Raw genomic sequence first — 19,380 nt, 5'->3', positions numbered from 1 at the left:
TTACAGAGATGATAGATAAACTCCAGTGGAAGACTCTGCAGGAGAGACGCTCAGTGGCTCAGTACAGGCTTTTGTTGAAGTTTCGAGAACATACCTTCACTGAGGAATCAAGCAGTATATTGCTCCCTGCTACGTATATCTCGCGAACCATGAAGATAAAATCTGAGAGATTAGAGCCCACACAGAGGCATACCGACAATCCTTCTTTCCACGAACAATACGAGACTGGAATAGAAGGGAGAACAGATAGAGGTTCTCAAGATACCCTCCGCCACACACCGTGAGGTGGCTTATGGAATATGGATGTAGATGGGATATATGTACTGTGCTGTTTGTCTTCACATTACATGTACGAATGATGTAAAAGGGGCGATTTTTGTATGGTGCAGGATAGGAATTGTATGTTTACTACATCAACACAGTATGCAGTGATATATTGATGGGTTGGAGATTGGCTCCATGTTCTAATATTCAAGCTCCTGTCCTGGGTGGGAGGGCAGTGTAATTGAATAGGAATCTTTCTGTATTTGACAATATGTAGGGTACACTGTGATATATTGATGGGTTTTGGGTCGGTTACACGTTCTAATATTCAAGGTCCTGTCCTCTGTGGGAGAGCAGTGTAATTGAATAAGTGTCTTTCCATATTTGACGATTTGTAGGGTAGTTTGTAACATTTAATTGCTGGTGCAATATAGCGATCTGTGTAAAATAACTGCCGGCCAGAGTGGCCGTGCGGTTCTGAGCGTTGCAGTCTGGAACCGAGTGACCGCTACGGTCGCAGGTTCTAATCCTGCCCCGGGCATGGATGTGCGTGATGTCCTTAGGTTAGTTAGGTTTAATTAGTTCTAAGTTCTAGGCGATTGATGACCTCAGAAGTTAAGTCGCATAGTGCTCAGAGCAGCAAGCAAGCAGGTATTGAGCTGTCACCGCCGGACAAGAGGGAGGTTGTTAGTTCATTATGAAAGATGAGTATCAGAATATCTACCGTTCGTCCGAAAACAAGTATCCTGGATAAATCCCTCAGTAGAGGTAAAGGTGAAGTTAGCATCAGCTGCTACGCGCTATTGTTTTTAGAGCTGGTTCAGTACTGTCAGAATAGAGTCTACAATGTACCAGAACTGCAGAATAAGCTTGCAGAAATTGGGCAAGATGTTGGAGTGAGACTGATAGATTTGCTATTTGTCCGAGAGAGAAACTGTAAACGTGAGATAAAACTGTTGAATATGCTTTTATTTATGAAGTCAACACTGTGGAAGACTTTGTTTGGGAAGGAAGCAGACAAACTGGAGCATGCAAATGACGATGAGAGAACGTACTACATCATAGAGAAAGAGCCACTCGTAAATAAATTCATATCTGTACCGAAAGACAAGTCAAGTTTGAATTGTGCGACGTTTATTGCTGGAATTGTTGAAGCTTTCCTCAACGGGTGTGGTTTTCCAGCGAAAGTGACAGCGCATTGGCATAAAGGCACAACTTATATGGTGAAATTCGACGATTCCGTTATTACTAAGGACAAGCAAATGGAAGAGCGATAAATATCATCAGTGGAACAACGAAATTCGTCAGTGAATTCATCCTATTGCCATACAAAACAGGAGGAAAAGTGTGAGGCTGGAGTTATCCTGATAGTTTGTGTGTGATACGTTGCGCAAGAAACAGTCAGATGATATTGAAAAGTGTATGTTAGTTTTATGTTTAGTGTCCGAGAACTAACCAAATTACACTAAATTTTGTGAACAGACAATTATGTCATTCACAATAAAGCACTTTTTCTGAAAATATAAACATATGTAGTGAAGAGCTCAGATTCCATTAAAACTCCTTACAATCATTTAAAAAAAAAAAATAAAGAATTTATAGGACGGGTGGTAGGGACAGAGCATCGAGTGACATTATACTGAGTGCACTATCCGAAAATTACCTCGAGCAATTAAACAGAGAACCGACTCGTGGAGATAACATCTTGGACCTACTGATAACAAACAGACCCGAACTTTTCCACTCTGTAAGTGCAGAACAGGGATTCAGTGATCATAAGGCCGTTGCAGCATCCCTGAATATGGAAGTTAATAGGAATATAAAAAAAGGGAGGAAGGTTTATCTGTTTAGCAAGAGTAATAGAAGGCAGATTTCAGACTACCTAACAGATCAAAACGAAAATTTCTGTTCCGACACTGACAATGTTGAGTGTTTATGGAAAAAGTTTAAGGCAATCGTAAAATGCGTTTTAGACAGGTACGTGCCGAGTAAAACAGTGAGGGACGGGAAAAACTCACCGTGGTACAACAACAAAGTTAGGAAACTACTGCGAAAGCAAAGAGAGCTTCACTCCAAGTTTAAACGCAGCCAAAACCTCTCAGACAAACAGAAGCTAAACGATGTCAAAGTTAGCGTAAGGAGGGCTATGCGTAAAGCGTTCAGTGAATTCGAAAGTAAAATACTAGGTACCGACTTGACAGAAAATCCTAGGAAGTTCTGGTCTTACGTTAAATCAGTAAGTGGCTCGAAACATCATGTCCAGACACTCTGGGATGATGATGGCTTTGAAACAGAGGATGACAAGCGTAAAGCTGAAATACTAAACACCTTTTTCCAAAGCTGTTTCACAGAGGAAGACCGCACTGCAGTTCCTTCTCTAAATCCTCGCATCAACGAAAAAATGGCTAACATCGAAATAAGTGTCTAAGGAATAGAAAAGCAACTGGAATCACTCAATAGAGGAAAGTCCACTGGACCTGACGGGATACCAATTGGATTCTACACAGAGTACGCGAAAGAACTTGCCCCCCTTCTAACAGCCGTGTACCGCAAGTCTCTAGAGGAACAGAAGGTTCCAAATGATTGGAAAAGAGCACAGGTAGTCCCAGTCTTCAAGAAGGGTCGTCGAGCAGATGCGCAAAACTATAGACCTATATCTCTGACGTCGATCTGTTGTAGAATTTTAGAACATGTCTTTTGCTCGAGTATCATGTCGTTTTTGGAAACTCAGAATCTACTATGTAGGAATCAACATGGATTCCGGAAACAGCGATCGTGTGAAACCCAACTCGCTTTATTTGTTCATGAGACCCAGAAAATATTAGATACGGGCTCCCAGGTAGATGCTATTTTTCTTGACTTCCGGAAGGCGTTCGATACAGTTCCGCACTGTCGCCTGATAAACAAAGTAAGAGCCTACGGAATATCAGACCAGCTGTGTGGCTGGATTGAAGAGTTTTTAGCAAACAGAACACAGCATGTTGTTATCAACGGAGAGACGTCTACAGACGTTAAAGTAACCTCTGGCGTGCCACAGGGGAGTGTTATGGGACCATTGCTTTTCATAATATATATAAATGACCTAGTAGATAGTGTCGGAAGTTCCATGCGGCTTTTCGCGAATGATGCTGTAGTATACAGAGAAGTTGCAGCATTAGAAAATTGTAGCGAAATGCAGGAAGATCTGCAGCGGATAGGCACTTGGTGCAGGGAATGGCAACTGACCCTTAATATAGACAAATGTAATGTATTGCGAATACATAGAAAGAAGGATCCTTTATTGTATGATTATATGATAGCGGAACAAACACTGGTAGCAGTTACTTCTGTAAAATATCTGGGAGTATGCGTGCGGAACGATTTGAAGTGGAATGATCATATAAAATTAATTGTTGGTAAGGCGGGTACTAGGTTGAGATTCATTGGGAGAGTCCTTAGAAAATGTAGTCCATCAACAAAGGAGGTGGCTTACAAAACACTCGTTCGACCTATACTTGAGTATTGCTCATCAGTGTGGGATCCGTACCAGATCGGGTTGACGGAGGAGATAGAGAAGATCCAAAGAAGAGCGGCGCGTTTCGTCACAGGGTTATTTGGTAACCGTGATAGCGTTACGGAGATGTTTAACAAACTCAAGTGGCAGACTCTGCAAGAGAGGCGCTCTGCATCGCGGTGTAGCTTGCTCGCCAGGTTTCGAGAGGGTGCGTTTCTGGATGAAGTATCGAATATATTGCTTCCCCCTGCTTATACCTCCCGAGGAGATCACGAATGTAAAATTAGAGAGATTAGAGCGCGCACAGAGGCTTTCAGACAGTCGTTCTTCCCGCGAACCATACGCGACTGGAACAGGAAAGGGAGATAATGACAGTGTCACGTAAAGTGCCCTCCGCCACACACCGTTGGGTGGCTTGCGGAGTATAAATGTAGATGTAGATGTAGAATTTGAACCATTTTTTTTGTAAAATAACTGCTGAAAGTCTGGTCTGCAAAAAGAAAGAAAAAAAGGTAGAGGGTGCTTCCACACCTGCAGCATCAGTAATTCATAGTGTAAATTCGATAAGAGCCAATCATAGTTCTCTATTTATTTAATCCTTTTTGCTGGGATATAGGAATCTCTACACAGCGGTGAGAACGTTTGTGTATGTTTAAAGCAGGAAGGGTAAGACATAATGGTTAGGGTGCCATGTTAGGACCATGATGAAGACCGCATTCGACGTTATTCTGCGTTATTTTCGTAAACAGGTTCTGCTAGAGCAAGACTTTCCGTGCATACAAGCTGGGACATCAAGAAAACAAGCATTAACTCTTTCTGGGACACTATATAATTTCCGAGAGGTCTACCTGGCTGTTATTTTGCATAGCCATGTGACATCAGTATAACATTGAGAACCTTGTTAGATGCGCTTGTGATGGTTTGTAGCTACGCACACACACTTCACGGCATTGCATCAGTCATGCTGGGTGGTTAAGCATGGTTACATGCATCTCACATGCTGTGCTAGGAACAATGCACCCTGTGCTATACAGTGATGTTAGTATCCTCAGGTATCGCATCAGTAATGGGAAAACACGTTTGCTACCCAGAGGTGTCTTGCATATGGGAATGGCATGAGCGCATGCTGGAGTTCTGTGATGTTAGTATAACACTTGGAGAACTCTAACTGTATACTCGAAAATATTCGCAACTTTCACCCAGTCAGTGTAGGCAGCAGCAGTGAGGGAGTGTGGGTCACACTGGCTTGCATCTGGTGGTGACTCATGGCAGTCTGGAGGTGCATGCGCCCCTGCGGTGTCTTCACTGTGCAAATAGGTCTTCGCTCCCATCAGGTCATGTCAGCAACAGTGTCTAGGTGATCACTTATTTTCGGGAGGATTTCCTTAGGTGTCAAGTATGAAAGGGATGTCGCTGCCTCATGCTTGAGGACACATGTGCATCGTTTGACATCGTTTGGTGGCAGTACTGTGTAGTAGGTCAGTTGAACTCTAGATCTTGTGATGGACACACTTTCTGCAAAATAGAGACTTATGTACAGCTCAGACAGAGTCCTTTTCCCACCATTTCCCTCCTCCCCAGACCATCATCTTGGATTACATCATGGAATGTATGACAAAACACTCTGGTGGTGGTACTGTGTACTAGACCCAGACCTTGTGGTGGACACACTGTTTCCCGCCATCTTGGATAACGGTACTTGCATCATCATGGCAGTCATCTTGGATTATGGCATGTATTAGAGCCTCCTCTGGTGGTGGTACTGTGTACTAGATCAGTCGGACTCCAGACCCCATGGCGACCCCATTGTTTCCTCCATTCCCTCCCACCATCTTCGATTACATTACAGGAGGATGACAGCACCCTCTGGTGGTGCTACTGTGACTAGGTGAGATGAAGGCTGGACACCTTGGCGACCACACTGGATGGTGGTAGTGCCTCTAATTGTTTAAATAAAATAGTGCTTGCAGAATAATAAAGACTTACATCAAGCACAGGTCGAGTCCACTCCCCACAATTTCCTAGGAAGAGGTGGTGATCGGTTGATGTAGGATAGTGGAGGTAGCCCAAGTGACCTATCTTCCTGCCATTTTCTTAGGTTAGTATAGATAACTGTGGTGTGATGTGTTCGTTATCCTGTTGGAATCTGAACTTCCCCCCATTTTTCGGGGGGTTATGTCAGTGCGGGTAGCCCAGTTGACCATCTTCTCACCAAAATTCAAAGTTCCCACCCAAATCCGCCATCTTTGAGGACATCACAGCGACCATCTTGGACGACATCATCGCCGCCATCTTCGATACATCTGGCAACAATGGAAAGTGACACAGAATGCAGGTTGTCCCAATACTCTTATATGCATCATTCAGTTATCACTGTATGGTTTGCCTCATCTGGCAAATATGGACAGATGTTTAGTTAATTATCTAACACAAAACAATATTTTTTCTCTCACTTTTTCATCAGTTATTTGGTTTGTGTGTCCGTCTTATGAACCGTTTTTCCCTGGAACAATTCGGTGTATCAAGTTCAAATTTATGTCACAAACTGAGGTTGATGGTCTATTGGCGGTGTAAGAGTTTCGTGCTCCTAAGTGAAGTCAATCAGATGTGACTGCCACTTATGTTACATGTTTTAAAACACGAAGAGACGCGCCATCGACGCCAGTAGTGTGCTTTCTGTTGATCTAGAAGAATGAGACATGGATAGAATCAAGTGTTCACATTAAGGCAAATAACGGAAAGTTGTTAGCTTGCAATTATAGAAGACACAAAAAGCCGAGTGTGGGCATGTCGCATACTCTGTCATTAAAAGTTGTGGTGAATAGTCTCTAAGGAATGTAACGTAGAGTTGAGAGTGTGTCGTGCAGTAGGTTCGAGGTGTTTGAGACATGAGTTCCCCTCGCAGTCAGTTGCTTTTGATGATCACATCGTTAGGGGGCTGGTATCAAGCAGAGCACAGGGGACAAGTCGCATGACAACTCGAGAATCCGTGAAAGGAACACTTCCTGTGCTGGGTAGCATGGAGTGCAACTATGAGCAGGCCAGAGGGACCACCACATATCCTGCCACACACGTACTGTTGGCTGCAAAACTGTATTATGCATATATAGCAGGGCTGGTATATGGTGCTCATTGTTGGACACACAATGCCATTAGGCGTATCTAGAAGGACTGGTATGTCATGCAGACTGTTGGACACACAACACCATTCGGCATATCTAGCAGGGCTGGTATGTCAAACACACTGTTGGACAAACAATGCCATTAGGCACATCTAGCAGGGCTGGTATCTCATGTGCATTGTTGGATGCACAATGCATTAGGCATATCTAGTGGGGCTGGTACACCTGTCGCTCACGTCCCACATTAGAGCAAATTGATTACCATCGATTCTCTTCTGAAAACTTCTCCACTGGCGTCACACAGCAGTGCTTGTGGTTTAAATACTGTAATGCTCCAATCTACGGCGATTTGTGCGTGTTTGATCTGTAAATTTCTGTTGCTGTCGTGACAGATAGCAGTTTGCAGTTAGGTACAGCTCCTATTCTACAACTTGGTGTCAACACTGTATTAATCGATGTCTCCCAACTTCATGGAAGATCACACTTTCGTATCACCAGAGAATTAGTGTGTGTTTGCTCCTCATCAGTCTCCATTTAGTTGCCTGGAAAACATGTTTGCATGACCGCAATTATAGTAAACATATTATTATTTACACTATATAAAACATATATAAACACTGTATGAGTTATTTGTTAGTATACAGAATAGCAAGCTCAAATAACGGTTAATAATGACATGTACAGTATTGTACACTTAATCATTGTACGTATACATACATTTTGGAACATACTAGTATCGTTCCCATTTATGTAAACCAACGTTACCTGTCGAAGCAGTCCTACTAAACACTCCAGGTGGCGCGAGTAGACTGCATGGCTATGCAGAGGTACGTTGTTTATATTTCTGTTCACTTGTAGATGTGTTTGCTTAAAGGTATAACACGCTGCGAAGGTAATTGAAAATGACCACAAAGTGCCAGATTCCTTATGAGTCAGAGTGACCGAGTGGTCTATGCGTTACAGTCTGGACTCGCACGATGGCTATGGTCGCAGGTTCGAATCCTGCCTCGGGCATGGATGTGTGTGATGTCCTTAGGTTAGTTAGGTTTAAGTAGTTCTAAGTTCTAGGGGACTGATGACGTCAGAATTTAAGTCCCAGAGCGCTCAGAGCTATTTGAACCATTTGAACCTTATGAATAACGGGTAATGATTATCACATTCCACCAAGATGTCAATCTTGTCCGACAAATAGCAAAGAAACTGATGATTTCCATCACCGGAGTTGTCAAAACCATACACCAGCGTCAAGAATCAGGCTCCTATGGTGATCGTCCTCGCTCACGAGCACCCAGGAAGATATCAGAACGCCAAGGAAAGTATTTGGTAGTGACCAGTAAACGTAACAGATTAGAAACTGTCCCTGAATTGACTGCTGAATAAACGTAACGAGAGATACCCCAGTGGGTGAGTCAACAGTGAGACGACGACTGGCAGATGACCAGGTTATGCAGCAACAAGGAAACCACTGTTGCGCCCTGTTGACAAGAAGAAAAGGCTCCAGTGGGCTAAGACACCCCAACATTGGACAGCGGAGGATTGGGAAAGGGTCTTACTAACTGATGAATCCAAGTTCCAAATATTTGGAAGTAAACTCCGTCAGATTTTAAGCCATTTACCCCATGAACGTTTGAATCCACAGCGTGTAATTCCAACTGTAAATCATGGTGGAGGTTCTGTGATGGTATGGGGATCCTATGGAGGGAATAAAGTCGGATATTTGGTGAAAATAGATGGAAAAAATGAACCAAAAGGATCATCATGCCATTTACCAGCGACATGCTAAGACATCTGGTTTGTGTCTGATTGTGCAAGGGTTTAACTTCCAGCAAGACAATGAGCCAAACCATACGTCTCGCTTGTGTCAGAACTATGTGAAGTCTCTATGGGTTCATAAAATATTGAAAAACATGGAAATACCGCCACAATCCCCTGATTGTAATGCAATTGAACTGCTATGGGATGAATTGGACAGGAGAAGCCTAAAATGGAAAATCATGAGTGGATCACAATTGTGGGGGTTCCTACAGAAAGAATGGAGATTAATTCCAACTGAAATCTTGGTAAAACTGATGCAGCACATGCTGAGAGTGTGCAAGGCAGTGATGAAACCAAAGGGTGGCTAATTTGAGGAAACGAAAATTTAATAGTTGCACCTTCGTGTGTATTATTTGAGCTTAATAAACATTTGCAAAACAACAAAATGAATTTTTATACTGTTTTTTCTTCCTGTTGTCTATAATTACTAGGTGTTTCCAAGTTTCCAAACTAATGGAGGGTAGTATATATATATATATATGTATGTACACACTCCCTCCCTAAGTTCGGAAGCACCTAGTAATTATAGACAACAGAAAGGAAATACGGTATAAAATGCATTTGGTTGTTTTTTTCTCTATATCCCTGCATTCAGTCCCCCATCTGTCTTCCTGCTTCTTTTCTTCGCCCATTCCCTCCTCTACATCTACATCTACATGATCATTCTGCAATTCACATTTAAGTGCTTGGCAGAGGGTTCATCGAACCACAATCTTACAATCTCTCTACCATTCCACTCCCGAACAGCGCGCGGGAAAAACGAACACCTAAACCTTTCTGTTCGAGCTCTGATTTCTCTTATTTTATTTTGATGATCATTCCTACCTATGTAGGTTGGGCTCAACAAAATATTTTCGCATTCGGAAGAGAAAGTTGGTGACTGAAATTTCGTAAATAGATATCGCCGCGACGAAAAACGTCTTTGCTTTAATGACTTCCATCCCAACTCGCGTATCATATCTGCCACACTCTCTCCCCTATTACGTGGTAATACAAAACGAGCTGCCCTTTTTTGCACGCTTTCGATGTCCTCCGTCAATCCCACCTGCTAAGGATCCCACACCGCGCAGCAATATTCTAACAGAGGACGAACGAGTGTAGTGTAAGCTGTCTCTTTAGTGGACTTGCATCTTCTAAGTTTCCTTCCAATGAAACGCAACCTTTGGCTCGCCTTCCCCACAATATTATCTATGTATTCTTTCCAACTGAAGTTGTTCGTAATTTTAACAGCCAGATACTTAGTTGAATTGACAGCCTTGAGAATTGTACTATTTATCGAGTAATCGAATTCCAACGGATTTCTTTTGGAACTCACGTGGATCACCTCACACTTTTCGTTATTTTGCGTCAACTGCCACCTGGCACACCATACATAAATCTTTTCTAAATCGCTTTGCAACTGATACTGGTCTTCGGATGACCTTACTAGACAGTAAATTACAGCATCATCTGCGAACAAACTAAGAGAATTGCTCAGATCGTCACCCTGGTCATTTACACAGATCAGGAACAGCAGAGGTCCGAGGACGCTTCCCTGGGGTACGCCTTGTATCACTTCAGTTTTACTCGATGATTTGCCGTCTATTACTACGAACTGGGACCTTCCTGACAGGAAATCACGAATCCAGTCGCACAACTGAGACGATACCCTATAGGCCCGCGGCTTGATTAGAAATCGCTTGTGAGGAACGGTGACAAAAGCTTCCGGAAATCTAGAAATACGGAATCAACCTGAGATCCCCGTCGATAGAGGCCATTACTTCGTGCGAAAAAAGAGCTAGCTATGTTGCACAAGAACGATGTTTTCTGAAACCATGCTGATTACGTATCAATAGATCGTTCCCTTCGAGGTGATTCATAATGTTTGAATACAGTATATGCTCCGGAACCCTACTGCAAACCGACGTCAATGATATAGGTCTGTAGTTCGATGGATTACTCCTACTACCCTCCTTAAACACTGGTGCTACCTGTGCAATTTTCCAATCTGTAGGTACAGATCTATCGGTGAGCGAGCGGTTGTATATGATTGCTAAGTAGGGAGCTATTGTATCAGCGTAATCTGAAAGGAACTTAATCGGTATACAATCTGTACCTGAAGACTTGCCCATATCAAGTGATTTGAGTTGCTTCGCAACCCCTAAGGTATCTACTTCTAAGAAACTCTGCTAGCAGCTGTTCCTGTTTCAAATTCTGGAATATTCCATTCGTCTTCCCTGGTGAAGGAATTTCGGAAAACTGCGTTCAATAACTCCGCTTTAGCGGCACAGTCGTCGGTAACAATCCCATCGACACTGCGCAGCGAAGGTATTGACTGCGTCTTACCGCTTGTGTACTTTACATACGACCAGAATTTCTTCGGATTTTCTACCAAATTTCGAGACAATGTTTCGTTGTGGAACCTATTAAAGGCATCTCGCATTGAAGTCCATGCGAAATTTCGCGCGTCTGTAAATTTTAGCCAATCTTCGGGATTTCGCGTTCTGAACTTCGCATGCTTTTTCCGTTGTCTCCGCAACAGCGTTCGGACCTGTTTTGTGTACCATGGGGGATCAGTTCCATCTCTTACCAATTTATGAGGTGTGAATCTCTCAATTGCTGTTGCTACTATATCTTTGAATTTGAGCCCCTCTTTTCCTATCATCCTCTTTGCCTTGTACCCTTCCTCCATCTTCTCACCATAACTCCGTCCTCCTCCCCTCCTCCTCCTTTTATCTCTGTCCTCTGCCATTTTCCGTCTCTCAAACCTCCCACCTCCTCTCCCTCTCTCCCTTCCTTCCTACCTCCCTCCCCACCCTCCCTGCCTCCCTCCCTCACACCCTCCATCACGCCCTCCTAGCCTCCCACCCTCCCTCCATTCTCTCTACTTCCTACTTTTCTCTCCCTCCATCTATTTCTTTCTGCATTACAGCATGCAAAGCAATTAATGCAAGCTCCACAGTTATTGCACACACATTTGCTGAAAACAAGAGAGTTACTGTACATGCAAGAGTCACTGTGCATGATGGAGTTACTGTGTACCCAGGAGCTACTACACAAGTGTGACTTACACTGCCCATTAGAAATACTGTGCATGCAAGAGATCCTGCACACACTATGGTTGCTACCCCAGATAGAATTGCTGAATGTGCAAGAGTTCCTGCACATTCCAGTGTTATTCTACATGCAAGTGTTACTGTGTACAGAAAAGTTTCTGCAAATGCAACAGTTACTGCACACCCAATAGTTACTGACTGCATTATAACTATGGCATGCAAAAGAGTAACTATGTATGAGAGTTACTGCATGCACAATAGTTGTTGCACACACAACACTTCCTGTATGTACATGATTTACTGCATGCACAAGAGTTACTGCACATGCAAGAGTTACTGCACCCATGAGAGTTACTGCACACACAAGAGTACAATTATTGTGCATGGAAAAGTTACTATATCCACAAGAGTTACTGCATGTCCAAGAGTCATTGTGCACAAGAATTACTATGCACACAAGGCTTACTCACTAGGTTACTGTATCTCAGATAGATATCCAGATAGAAAGAGGAGTTGAGGAGTTGATATCACACTATGCATCAGTCTCTGAGTCATCACTTCCACATCACAGAAGCAATAAAATTATTTCGTCTTTAGTCAGAATGACAGCAGCAATGCTGCCAACACAAATTGTGTTTCATTTTCAATGCTTTGAGTACTGACCAACGGTGCATAGTCCTTCGCTTCATTAATACCGATGCTGTAGGGTCTCACATGTTGCCCATAGTAACTGGACGTACCCTTTTGTCACGACATTTATACATTCACTATTTTAGCTGATAACTTTCTGTGATGAAGAGACATATTTTACATCTTACATCGTAGCACCTTGGTTAAACGTATCTCATTTTCTGTCACGTATTTACCATCTGGTAAATTTCAAAGCTATAAATCGCCATGAACGCATTCTGTCATTTTGCCGTTTCCAGCACTTTCTATGGTCTCCTGACAATTCGACCATCATTCTGTAACATCTTGTCTGGGATATGTAGTGTGCGTAAAAACAACATGACCGAAGGTGTAGACAGAAAGACGGCATCAAATATAACAATAATAGTCTGAGTATGGGAACTAGAGATCGTAGTTGAATATTTACGGCGCTATGCCAGCATAAAGTGGTAGCCTGTTTCAACCTTTGTTACAACATACTTAGTTAGGTGGTCGCTTAATTATTATTTACTTCGAGCTTGTTAAGACATCTTGAAACATAAAACATCGACATGTGGTTGTTTCTAAAGAAGTGCTGTCTGTAACGTCGGCTGAGTATGTGATGTTTCAAGTTTTTCTTTATATCATCCTGGAGACTGGTTAGAGTGTGTTTGCGCATACATTTCATTTTGAGTAAAGACGTCACTATGTCAGATTTTAATTGCGTTACTGTAGCGCCGTAAATATGGATTTGCAACCGCGAGTTGCTGTACTCGAATTCATGTCTTTCATACTGTCTTTCCTCCCTACTCTTTTGGGCAGATTGATTTTTCGCACTCTGTATAACTTTGCCAGATGGCAAACCTTGCTCAACCACCACTGCTTAAATTATGCATTTTTTACGTACGGTACACATACGTCATTGAATGACTTCCAGCCCGGTCGTCTGGCTATTCGTCACTGCAAAGCCAGCACGCGAAACACAAAATCACGAAAGCACCATCTGACCCGCATAATCACACTACTGACTGTGAGCACATTTAGACGTTAATCACAAAAGACAATAGCAATAATGTAGACGCTGATTTTGTTGCTGTTGTTGTGGTCTTCAGTCCTGAGACTGGTTTGATGCAGCTCTCCATGCTACTCTATCCTGTGCAAGCTTCTTCATCTCCCAGTACCAACTGCAGTCTACATCCTTCTGAATCTACTTATTGTATTCATCTCTTGGTCTTCCTCTACGATTTTTACCCTCCACGCTGCCCTCCAATACTAAATTTGTGATCCCTTGATGTCTCAGAACATGTCCTACCAACCGATCCCTTCTTCTAGTCAAGTTGTGCCACAACATTTGTACTCTAGCCATACCTGCTTAGCCATTTTGCACTTCCTGTCGATATCATTTTTGAGACGTTTGTATTCCTTTTTGCCTGCTTCATTTACTGCATTTTTATATTTTCTCCTTTCATCAATTAAATTCAATATTTCTTCTGTTACCCAAGGGTTTCTACTAGCCCTCGTCTTTTTACCTATTTGAGCCTCGGCTGCCTTCACTATTTCATCCCTCAAAGCTACCCATTCTTGTTCTACTGTATTTCTTTCCCCCTTTCCTGTCAATTGTTCCCTTATTGTCTCCCTGAAACTCTGTACAACCTCTGGTTCTTTCAGTTTATCCAGGTCCCATCTCATTAAATTCCCACCTTTTTTCAGTTTCTTCAGTTTTAATCTACAGTTCATAACCAATAGATTGTGGTCAGAGTCCACATCTGCACCTGGAAATGTCTTACAATTTAAAACCTGGTTCCTAAATCTCTGTCTTACCATTATATAATCTATCTGATACCTTTTAGTATCTCCAGGGTACTTCCATGTATACAACCTTCTTTCATGATTCTTGAACCAAGTGTTAGCTATGATTAAGTTATGCTCTGCACAAAATTCTACCGGGCGGCTTCTTCTTTCACTTCTTAGCCCCAATCCACATTCACCTACTATATTTCCTTCTCTCCCTTTTCCTACTCTCGAATTCCAGTCACCCATGACTATTAAATTTTCGTCCCCCTTCACTACCTGAATAATTTCTTTTATCTCATCATACAGTTCATGAATTTCTTCCTCATCTGCAGAGCTAGTTGGCATATAAACTTGTACTACTGTAATAGGCGTGGGCTCCGTGTCTATCTTGGCCCCAATAATGCGTTCACTATGCTGTTTGTAGTAGCTTACCCGTACTCCTATTTTTTTATTCATTATTAAACCTACTGCATTACCCCTATTAAACTGCATTACCCCTATTTGATTTTGTATTTATAACCCTGTATTCACCTGACCAAAAGTCTTGTTCCTGCTGCCACCGAACTTCACTAATTCCCACTATACCTAATTTTAACCTATCCACTTTAGTTTTAAGTTAATCTTATGTCTCCTTCAACCGTTGTTGCTGTCTCAGCGACTGACTGTTGCTACTAGCAGCGCGGAATGATGGCAGTTTTTAATTTTCTCGTAATGGCAGTTTTCTGAAGTAAATGAAAACGGAGAAATAATTCACATGCAAGTGTTCATCATCGAAATGAGAGTGAATTCCTACTTGGTGCAGCGACTTAATTTTTAATATCTTCCCACATGAGAAGCTCGCGTATCCCTACAGTTGCGAGATGCGTGTCCGTTCCCACATGGGAATCACACTCCTAGTCGCTGGCCAGTTGTACCATTTTAATGGATCCGGAGGGTGCTGTTTCGTACTCCGCACATTCATGGAATGCCTTCTGACACAGCTGCCTCCTGCTGATGTTAACTTACATGAGAAGGAGGCGATTGTATGAGAAAACCTTACGGAAAACACGTAAAGAAATCGTCAAAACTACCTTTAAAGCGTTTTTATCCAAGCCAGTTAACTCACGTGATACTGTTTTATTATGCTCACCTGGATGACATGCGTTGTGCAGAATATGCGAAGCGGTAAAAGGGCGAACGTGTTCACACTCCATGGTTTTGATGTTTGGAGTGGCTAGAAATATCCCTCTCGATTCATGCCGATATCTTAATCATGTATGTAGAATTAGTGGATATGTTGTCACCAGCTATCGCTTGTCTAGACACAACAAAAAAATAACAGTATCGTCTGTTTTTTATCGATGCGAAATATAAACTCAGTGTGAGAACCAGCTTCACTTCGTGGCAATGTGATCCGCTGTTCTCCCTCTGTTTCTATAAACAGCATTCATCAAACGGCAACAGATAAAAAACGATCCGTCGAGGGCCTTTATACACTAGAGGAGGACCGCATCCAAGTCGAGAATTAATTCACTGAAAAGGCGATGAAAAGAAAAAGAAACTTGTGTCAGCGATATTATTATGTCGTATCGCTGGGCAGCAGCGATCGTGAGAAAGAAGGCCACCAAAGCTTTATTTTACGGTGCTTGACTGCGTTATACGCCCCTAGTTCTCGTCTGTGGACAAACACCACCCTTCATGCCATGGACCATAGAGATGCAGAAACAGATGGCGCATGCTTCAATCCCTGCTTGATGGTATCTGAAAGCAAATAGATCAGACAGTTGTAGTCTCTGTACCTGGAATCAAGAACTGATTTCAACAACTGATCTCGTTGTTGTATTAGTGTCACACATGTAGTAATTCAGTTAACCAAACTTCCCCAAGAGTCGCAGTATTAGTCCGATAACTATCCTTGTTACATTTGGCTAGGTGTAACAACAGCAAACGTTTCAAACACTGTCCCGACAATTCGTTTTTTACACAAACAATAGAATTGCAGTAATTCGACGATTTTCTGTTCTTGTTGAACTGTGGCTCATTTAGCTGGCCGTTTTCACAGGAGACCGAATATCGGTTTGACGGGAAGCACATAGTTTTCTGGCCATTTACTGAGGAGCACGTGTGATGTGTTATGCTTTGTGAAGTAATATCCGTAATGTCCGATTTTTACAGGGAATAAAAGGCTATGACTTCTCCTTAATCGAATACAGCTAACGATATAATATCGAGATAAGAAATATGTGCCAGGATACGTTACTTGTAGAGGGAATTCATAATACTGGGTTAGAGATTAACGCTCTGTTGTGTCAAAAATTTTCGCCTTTCGTAGAGTTTTAGTTCTGACGACCGACGTAGCCTACATCCCTGCTTTCATCGAAGCAAGGATTTTGGAATATGATGACTGCGTAGGTCGTGCAGTCATTTAGCTCGAAATCCTCCCTTTTGAAAGAGAGTGACCAAATGTTCCCCAGTGCTTCGTCACTGGGCAAACTGTAATCACTTATGTTACACGGGTGCTTCTGATGGTCGGCGAGCAGTCGCACCTTTAGCAGTGCCGACAACTCACCGCTGTAAACCCAGCCCCGGAAACGCGTATGGAGATGTAGTGCTAGTAGCAACAGTCAGTCGCTGAGACAGCAACAACGCTGTGTCGGTTGAAGGAGACATAAGATTAACTTAAAACTAAATTGGATTGGTTAAAGTTAGACATAGTGGGAATTAGTGAAGTTCGGTGGCAGGATGAACAATACTTTTGGTCAGGTGAGTACAGAGTTATAAATACAAAATCAAATAGGGGTAATGCGGGAGTAGGTTTAATAATGAATAAAAAAAAAATAGGACTACGGGTAAGCTACTACAAACAGCATAGTGAACGCATTATTGGGGCCAAGATAGACACGAAGCCCACGCCTACTACAGTAGTATAAGTTTATATGCCAACTAGCTCTGCAGATGATGACCTTGGAACATTTACACATACAGTTCCACACTACGCGGCAGATCCCGTTGTGCGGGTTAGGCGGGTGATGGAGCCCCTTAGGGAAATAGCTAGAAGGTCGGGGAAGAAGGCCAGTGTTCACTCTGTCTGCTTGCCGGGGGGGTCTCATCCGAGATGTGGAGGAGGCCCTACCGGCGGCGATAGAGAGCACTGGGTGCACCCGACTGCAAATTGTTGCTCATGTCGGCACCAATGACTCCTGCCGTCTGGGTTCAGAGGTCATCCTCAGTTCGTACAGGCGGTTGGCGGAATTGGTGAAGGCGGAAAGCCTCGCTCGCGGGGTGGAATCAGAGCTAACTATTTGCAGTATCGTTCCCAGAACCGATCGCGGTCCTCTGGTTTGGAGCCGAGTGGAAGGCTTAAACCAGAGGCTCAGACGATTCTGCGGAGATCTGGGGTGCAAATTTCTCGACCTCCGCTATCGGGTGGAGAAATGTAGGGTCCCCCTGAAGCGGCTACAAGGGTAGCGGAGTACGTGTGGAGTGCACACGGGGGTTTTTTAGGTTAGAGAATCCCCTCCCTAGGCCCGACAAGACGCCTCCTGAGACGCGGCAAGATAGGAGTAGGCAAAATGCAACAGGGAATAACAATATTAATGTGCTAATAGTAAACTGCAGGAGCGTCTATAGAAAGGTCCCACAACTGCTCTCATTAATAAACGATCACAACGCCCATATAGTACTAGGGACTGAAAGTTGGCTGAAACCAGACGTAAACAGTAACGAAATCCTAAACTCAGATTGGAATGTATACCGCAGAGACAGGCTGAACAGTGAAGGGGGAGGCGTGTTTATAGCGGTAAGAAGTGCAATAGTATCGAAGGAAATTGACGGAGATCCGAAATGTGAAATGATTTGGGTGAAGGTCGCGGTTAAAGCAGGCTCAGACATGGTAATTGGATGTCTCTATAGGCCCCCTGGCTCAGCAGCTGTTGTGGCTGAGCACCTGAAGGATAATTTGGAAAATATTTCGAGTAGATTTCCCCACCATGTTATAGTTCTGGGTGGAGATTTTAATTTGCCGGATATAGACTGGGAGACTCAGACGTTCATAACGGGTGGCAGGGACAAAGAATCCAGTGAAATTTTTTTAAGTGCTTTATCTGAAAACTACCTTGAGCAGTTAAACAGAGAACCGACTCGTGGCGATAACATATTAGACCTTCTGGTGACAAAGAGACCCGAACTATTTGAAGAAGTTAACGCAGAACAGGGAATCAGTGATCATAAAGCGGTTACGGCATCGATGATTTCAGCCGTAAACAGGAATATTAAAAAGGGTAGGAAGATTTTTCTGTTTAGAAAAAGTGACAAAAAGCAGATTTCAGAGTACCTGTTGGCTCAACACAAAAGTTTTGTCTCAAGTACTGATAGTGTTGAGGATCAGTGGACAAAGTTCAAAACCATCGTACAATATGCGTTAGATGAGTATGTGCCAAGCAAGATTGTAAGAGATGGAAAAGAGCCACTGTGGTTCAACAACCGAGTTAGAAAACTGCTGCGGAAGCAAAGGGAACTTCACAGCAAACATAAACATAGCCAAAGCCTTGCAGACAAACAAAAATTACGCGAAGCGAAATGTAGTGTGAAGAGAGCTATGCGAGAGGCGTTCAATAAATTCGAAAGTAAAGTTCTATGTACTGACTTGGCAGAAAATCCTAAGAAATTTTGGTCTTATGTCAAAGCGGTAGGTGGATCAAAACAAAATGTCCAGACACTCTGTGACCAAAATGGTACTGAAACAGAGGATGACAGACTAAAGGCCGAGATACTAAATGTCTTTTTCCAAAGTTGTTTCACAGAGGAAGATTGCACTGTAGTTCCTTCTCTAGATTGTCGCACAGATGACAAAATGGTAGATATCGAAATAGACGACAGAGGGATAGAGAAACAATTAAAATCGCTCAAAAGAGGAAAGGCCTCTGGACCTGATGGGATACCAGTTCAATTTTACACAGAGTACGCGAAGGAACTTGCCCCCCTTCTTGCAGCGGTGTACCGTAGGTCTCTAGAAGAGCGTAGCGTTCCAAAGGAATGGAAAAGGGCACAGGTCATCCCCGTTTTCAAGAAGGGACGTCGAACAGATGTGCAGAACTATAGACCTATATCTCTAACGTCGATCAGTTGTAGAATTTTGGAACACGTATTGTGTTCGAGTATAATGACTTTTCTGGAGACTAGAAATCTACTCTGTAGGAATCAGCATGGGTTTCGAAAAAGACGGTCATGT

The 19,380-nt window shown here is 42.9% G+C and overlaps 1 protein-coding gene across 1 annotated transcript; it reads left to right on the top strand.

The window, feature by feature from the left end:
• Positions 1-915: 915 nt before the first annotated feature.
• Positions 916-1,551, top strand: LOC124720439 (trafficking protein particle complex subunit 5-like). The gene has a single exon (XM_047245792.1). It carries the CDS (start codon positions 969-971, stop codon positions 1,539-1,541), a length of 573 nt encoding a protein of 190 aa, XP_047101748.1. The 5' UTR covers positions 916-968; the 3' UTR covers positions 1,542-1,551.
• The last annotated feature ends 17,829 nt before the right edge of the window (positions 1,552-19,380 follow it).

Source organism: Schistocerca piceifrons, chromosome 11 (assembly GCF_021461385.2).
Source record: "Schistocerca piceifrons isolate TAMUIC-IGC-003096 chromosome 11, iqSchPice1.1, whole genome shotgun sequence".
Taxonomy (NCBI): domain Eukaryota; kingdom Metazoa; phylum Arthropoda; class Insecta; order Orthoptera; family Acrididae; genus Schistocerca; species Schistocerca piceifrons.
The sequence above is the reverse complement of the archived record's forward strand: the minus strand, read 5'-3'. Positions and strand labels throughout refer to the sequence as shown.